Source organism: Gaeumannomyces tritici (genome assembly GCF_000145635.1).
Source record: "Gaeumannomyces tritici R3-111a-1 unplaced genomic scaffold supercont2.109, whole genome shotgun sequence".
NCBI lineage: Eukaryota > Fungi > Ascomycota > Sordariomycetes > Magnaporthales > Magnaporthaceae > Gaeumannomyces > Gaeumannomyces tritici.
Window position 1 is genome coordinate 1 of NW_008804653.1, and position 3000 is coordinate 3000.

Genomic DNA, 3000 nt, shown 5'->3' on the forward strand with positions numbered 1-3000 from the left:
CCTCCCAACACAATTGCACCAGCACCAAAGCCAAACAACATGCCCGCGCCGCATTCTACACCTAAAAAACACGCGTTTAAGGAATTTGTAATTATTTTAATGCAAAAAGCATTACTTATAGCCACAATAACGTTTTTCGCTTTTTATAAATGCAGGGGGTAAAATAATTGCAGATTGAATGAGCTCCTTTTTTTTGTGGTGGTGGGGAAAAAATTTGCGGTCCAGACTTTTTTGGTCAGGGCGGGCCTATGTACGCTGACTTGTGGCGGGGGCACTCGTCAGCGCGTGCTTGCCAGGCACCAAGATTACACGATCTCCGCACGCTGCCCAAATAATCGTTGAGACAAAATTCGATCAATTCCCGCCCACCACCTAGCCAATCACGTGGGTTTTGTCTCAACGATTACTTGGGCAGCGGGCGTGCTCCAGTACTATAACAAATGGGACTTCAAGTCGTGTTTGTTTTTGGTTAGGGGCGTTGGCAGGCTTGCTTTCCTTTGTGCTTTGGTGGTGGGCCGAGGCCTGACGCACACCTGTAGTATCCACATATTATGTCATCCCGTTGCTCCGTCGTGGGCAAGTACGACCACGAAGTCCAACCCTCGGCCCTCGGATTTTCCAGCGGAAAGAATTGCACAGCCACAAGGAAATGCCAGACACGGTGACACGCCAGGAATTTGGCTTGATCGGAAGTGGGCGAGGAGGCTGTTTCTAGAGCCTGCTGAACCTCAAGATAATGATTGCTTCGGCTTGGGCTCCATCTGCTGGTGCTGACGCATTGCGATGCACTCGATCGAATCGGGTAGCCCCGCTCCAGACGCAAAACACCGCATACAGCTCCGCCCAAGCACCCGTAAAACTTGGTGCGCTCCGAACCTGTAGCCTCCATCTCCAAGAAGCGCACAACTCAAGTCGTGACAACTCGCGCCCTTTGTACTGTAACCACGGGGTTTATTCCTCATACTTGTCGCTGGTTCTGCAAAGATGGAGCACGATTGCAAGACGCGTAAGTTCGGATGCCGTGGCCTGTAGCTGATGCCACGACTTTCGGGCGATGGAAGTCTGATGAATTGACCCCGCCCTCCCGACCATGATAATAGCGGGGTACTCGACGGCCGACAAGACGTCGTTCGCCTACACCTCTGCCCGCGAGAGGTGGCCCATCATCATTGTATATACTATTCCTCTCCATCTCCCGTTCCATTGCGCCCATTAACCACGCCCCTCACCACAGACGCAAGCCATCGACGACGTGTATCGATCTGTGGCTCAGATCGACGACTCCGCCAAGACCGCCGAGGGCAGGGGCATTATCAACGAGCTCGCGCAGCTCAAGTACCAAGTCCAGCACGACCGGCAGCTCACGTAACGTCCAATCCTCCTCGTCGTCCCTCACATCTCTGTCGCCCCCGAGCCTCAGCACTGACCCGTCGTCAGGCCGATCCCAGACGATGGCGGTTCCGATATCAAGCTCTACAACAAAGAGCTTGAGCAACGGGGAAACCCTACCTGGCTGAATGCGAACTGGCTTTTCTCCGAATGCTACCTCTACCGGTAAGTGGCAGTCTCGGGCCGTTCGAGGGAGGCGCTAACATGGCCCCTCGTCGGGCTCCATGCACAGGCGTATAAGTACAAACTTCTCGCTCTCCACCCACTGGAGGGGATACGACGTTTTTGCGAGACAGAAGATCAAGACATTCCGCTCCTCCCGTCCCGCCGTCGCCGAGCTTGCGGCCCGCTACAGTGAGCTGGTCAAGCAGCTGAGAGAGCGTAAGGCCGGTGACGGCGAGGCAGACAAGCTCCTGTTCCGCGAAATGTGCGAGATCTGTCTTTGGGGCAATGCCACCGACCTCTCGCTCCTGACTACTCTCTCGTACGAGGACATCCAAAAGCTACAGGGCTCTGAGGCCCGCCGCGCCGCCGAGGCAAACATCCTAGTCAACGACCTCGACGCAGCTTTCGACACTCTGGTCGGCGCTAGGGGCTCCAAAACAAGCCCCACCGGGCGGCGCCGCGTCGATATCGTTCTCGACAACGCTGGGTTCGAGCTTTACGTCGACCTCGTCTTGGCCGGCTACCTACTCGAGGCCGGGCTCGCGACCGAGGTTGTTCTGCACCCCAAGGAGATTCCCTGGTTCGTCTCGGACGTAGTGCCCGCCGACTTTGGCGCGCTTCTCAACGCCCTGGCCAACCCGAAGGCCTTCTACGAGACGCCGTCGGATGAGGAGGCACTGCAGGACACGAAGCCCGAACCGCTTTCGGAGCGCGAGGCCGCCGATATGGCATTCCTGTTTTCCAATTGGACCGAGCTCTACGCAGAGGGCAAGATCATTCTAAGACCGAACGACTTCTGGACCCAGGGTGGCAGCTACTGGCGCCTGCCCGCGCAGTGTCCATTTTTGATCAATGAGCTGAAGTCCAGTGAATTGGTCATCTTCAAGGGCGACCTCAACTACAGAAAACTAACCGGAGATGTGAGAATTTGCCTTTTTGTCCTTCTCACCAGCGAGGATGTAGAGCTGACCCCCTTTGATTTTGTGCTTCGACAGGCTGCGTGGGACCCCACCACACCTTTCACCGAGGCCATCGGGCCGATGGGTCCTGGCTCTGGCGTCAACGTTCTCGCGTTGCGAACGTGCAAGGCCGACGTTGTGGTTGGGCTGAAGCCCGGCCAGGACGAAAAGCTCCGGGAGCAGGATAAAGACTCGGACCCGGCGGCTAGAAAATGGGCGTGGAGTGGAAAGTATGCAGTCGTCTCTTTTTCCCACGGCGCGTAGGGCGGTTAGGTTACCCTTGGTGTGTGATGTGATCACTCTTAGAGACTGCAGATGCACGATAGATCCAATTAGGCTTAGACTAGTGGCCTGATCAGGATAGCACTTCGTTCCATGGAAAGTTTGGTGATGGATAGGATGTTTCAACTTGGCAGATCCCTTTCGGCCTCTCCTGGTTTTCCGCGACAAACAAAGGGGCACTAAACGTTCCCTTGGGTTACACGAG

The 3000-nt window shown here is 55.7% G+C and overlaps 1 protein-coding gene across 1 annotated transcript; it reads left to right on the forward strand.

The window, feature by feature from the left end:
- The first annotated feature begins 837 nt into the window (after positions 1–837).
- On the forward strand, positions 838–3000 carry GGTG_14034 (venom protein 2). The gene is made up of 6 exons (XM_009231960.1): positions 838–1006; positions 1101–1171; positions 1235–1365; positions 1438–1554; positions 1622–2474; positions 2550–3000. Exons 1-6 carry the CDS (start codon positions 985–987, stop codon positions 2775–2777), a joined length of 1422 nt encoding a protein of 473 aa, XP_009230224.1. The 5' UTR covers positions 838–984; the 3' UTR covers positions 2778–3000.